The sequence below is a fragment of the Glycine soja genome, chromosome 10 (assembly GCF_004193775.1).
Source record: "Glycine soja cultivar W05 chromosome 10, ASM419377v2, whole genome shotgun sequence".
In the NCBI taxonomy this organism is placed as follows: Eukaryota; Viridiplantae; Streptophyta; class Magnoliopsida; order Fabales; family Fabaceae; genus Glycine; species Glycine soja.
The window spans coordinates 51,190,151-51,193,181 of record NC_041011.1 but is presented as its reverse complement, the minus strand read 5'-3'; the positions used below and the strand labels follow the sequence as shown (position 1 = coordinate 51,193,181).

The 3,031-nt window shown below is 44.0% G+C and overlaps 1 protein-coding gene across 1 annotated transcript; it reads left to right on the top strand.

The window, feature by feature from the left end:
• Positions 1-580: 580 nt before the first annotated feature.
• On the top strand, positions 581-2,502 carry LOC114370884 (adenylate isopentenyltransferase-like). Its single transcript, XM_028328287.1, has one exon. The coding sequence runs from the start codon at positions 935-937 to the stop codon at positions 1,922-1,924; it is 990 nt and encodes a 329-aa protein (XP_028184088.1). The 5' UTR covers positions 581-934; the 3' UTR covers positions 1,925-2,502.
• Positions 2,503-3,031: the final 529 nt, after the last annotated feature.

The window sequence follows — 3,031 nt, the reverse complement described above, 5'->3', positions numbered from 1 at the left end:
ACCCTTTCTTCTTCTTCTCCTTCTCGATTTCTAACCCCTTTTCAGAAAATATAGACTTTATTATAAATAAATAAAAATGAATTTTATTTTGTGTAAACTAATGTATCTAATTTACGATCCGGAGGAAATCTAGCTGTGATGAAAAAAATTACATTATGGGGTTTGGTTATGTATATAAATAAATAAATAAAAAAAAGAGAGAATCCACACGCTTGCAGAACCAAGTCTTGGAACTCCAAATCGAAACCCTGGGACAGCCTCTGTCGGAACTTGACAAGAACCTTAACCTACTGCTACTGTTGTTGTTGTTGGTCTTGAAGGGTGTCGACGAGATCAGTCAGGGATTTGTAAATAAATTGGTTTTAGAGTTTTTTCAGAGTAAATTTTTTTTTACCACATATGGGTTAAAAACACGTAATTCAAGGTGTTTCTTAGACGTTGATACGTGACAGTCAACGTCTGAGCTTAACAAACAATACCTCCAATTAAGATTTTAGGAACCAATATTCAAGGATTTTACTCAACGGGGAGATCCAAGTAAGATGAATACAACAAAAAGACGGTATCTAAAATTAGAAGGCTAGTAAGAAAATTATTTTACAGATTGTTCAGTTTTAATTTAAATAAGAGGTGCTTCATTTGTCCCTCCTCTCACTCTCCACATTCCACGATTTCTCATTCCACTGAAACAGAGTGTGAGCAGCAGACCCACCATTCATTTTCAAACTGGGTAATGCAAATGCAACAATAATCCCCTTCCCTTCCCGACAAAACTCTATAGGAGTAGTACACAGCAGCATACTATCTATCTATCTATCAACTGTGGAAATTCAATTAGGCATTTGGGAATGCCGTTTCTGAATATTCCATAAACCCATCCACACCCACACACTTTCTGTTTCTGCCTCCTTCCCTTCCCAACCCATTTTCCATTATGAGACTTTCCATTCTGCAACCCCACCCACACACACACCGGTGCCGCTACCCGATAAAGCAGTGGCCCCGTATGGACGCGTCGTTCCACCGCCGCAAAGACAAGGTGGTGGTGATCATGGGCGCCACCGGCTCCGGCAAGTCCCGTCTCTCCATCGACCTTGCAACCCTCTTCCCCACCTCCGAAATCATCAACTCCGACAAAATGCAAGTCTACCGCGGCCTCGACATCACCACCAACAAGATTCCCACCGCCCAGCGCCACGGCGTCCCCCACCACCTCCTCGGCGACGTCGACACCGATCACTACGGCGAGTTCTCCCCCGCCGACTTCCGCCACCGTGCCGCCGACCTCATCGCCGACATCACCCGACGCAAAAACCTCCCGATCGTCGTCGGCGGCTCCAACTCCTTCGTCCACGCCCTCCTCGTCCAAAACTTCGACCCTCACTCTCACTCAAACGTCTTCCAACAACAACAACAAGAAGAAGCGCTTATATCCTCTGAGTTGAGGTACAGGTGTTGCTTCCTCTGGGTCGATATAGCCTTCCCCGTCTTATCGCAATATTTAAGGGACCGAGTCGACGACATGCTTGACTCGGGGATGGTCGACGAGTTGGCTCAGTTCTTCGACCCGGACGCCGCGCGTCGAACCGGGTTTGGTATCAGAAAAGCCATTGGGGTTCCCGAGTTCGACCGGTTTTTTAATAAATACCCTCCCTCGATGGGCCAGGGGGGCGATGATCCTCTGCGGGAGCGTGCGTACGAGGAGGCGGTGAAGGCGATTAAGGATAACACGTGTGAGTTGGCGGAGCGTCAGATAGGGAAGATCGAACGATTGAAGCGCGCCGGCTGGGACCTACGGAGGATAGACGCGACGGAGGCGTTTCGGATGGTGCTGACGTCAGGGTCGAGCAATGGGTCCGGTGTATGGGAAAGACAGGTGTTGGAACCAAGCGTGAAGATTGTGAAACGCTTCTTGATGGAGTAGGTCTTCCAGCTACTCCACTCTCTCATTTTTATTTCATTTTTGTTTATGTTTTTTTTTATCCGACAAAAAAAAAAAGAGAGGAAAAATTGGAGGTGTGGTGTGAGGGAAACGGAAAAATGTACAAAATGGGGAATGGAAGGTTCCAATTTGGATCACCTCACCTCACCGGGTGAGTTTGAGTTTGTGCTATCGGAGGAATGAATGAGAATATGACAATGGGTGACCAAAATTTGGGTTTTGAAGTAGCGACAATGAAGGAGGATGTTAAGGTTTGCCACGTGTGAGATTCCACAATTTTCCTCAAGGCTGATTTGGTGACAACAATGTAAAAACAAAAAATGGGAAGTAATAGTATAGAAATTGTTGACAAATTTTGGTAGCAGTAAGTAGAGTAGGGTTTGTTTGTTATTGATTAATTTTTTAAATTGGAAGCGGAAATTGTGAATGCGGTAACAGCTTCTTCATGTGTGTATGTATGTATGTAGTGTCTCTCCCACTCTCTTTGTGTCTCTGAGTCACATGATGGGTGTGGAGGATGAAATGATGAGCAAAGCACGTAGGAAAGTTTGCAACGGCAAGCAAATTGCAAAACAGACATTTGTATTTATATAGGTGATGGGTGGGTACGAAGGGGAGTGTGGAAGAATGAGACCAAATTCTCTCCAACCCCACTACATCCTATCGCTCTTCAATTAACTAAAAGACAACCATTCACTTTTCTCTCTCTCCTCGTTTTCTTGTAGTATTCTTTGTTATGCGGTGTGTGTTTTGGTTACCAAAAGGAAAGGGGAAGGGGCATTCCGGACTGTGAATTTGTCTTGGCTAGCTTCCGAAGAAATTCTGCTTGCTTGGCATCAACATGTGGCATTTTGTAGAATCATGTTAGTTTTATTCATTCTGTCTCCAGTAATAACGCATTTATGTTACCCATAAATACCCTTCCATAGATATTTTACATTCCGCGAGTGACGAAATCTAAGGATGTTTGGTTATACATATGCCTCCCGTTTCTATGGTTAATTTCTGAGGTTTAACTCAAGAGGACTTCATTAAATATTTTTTTTTATCATCACTCAATAAAAATTATCGCTGAATAAAATACCATAC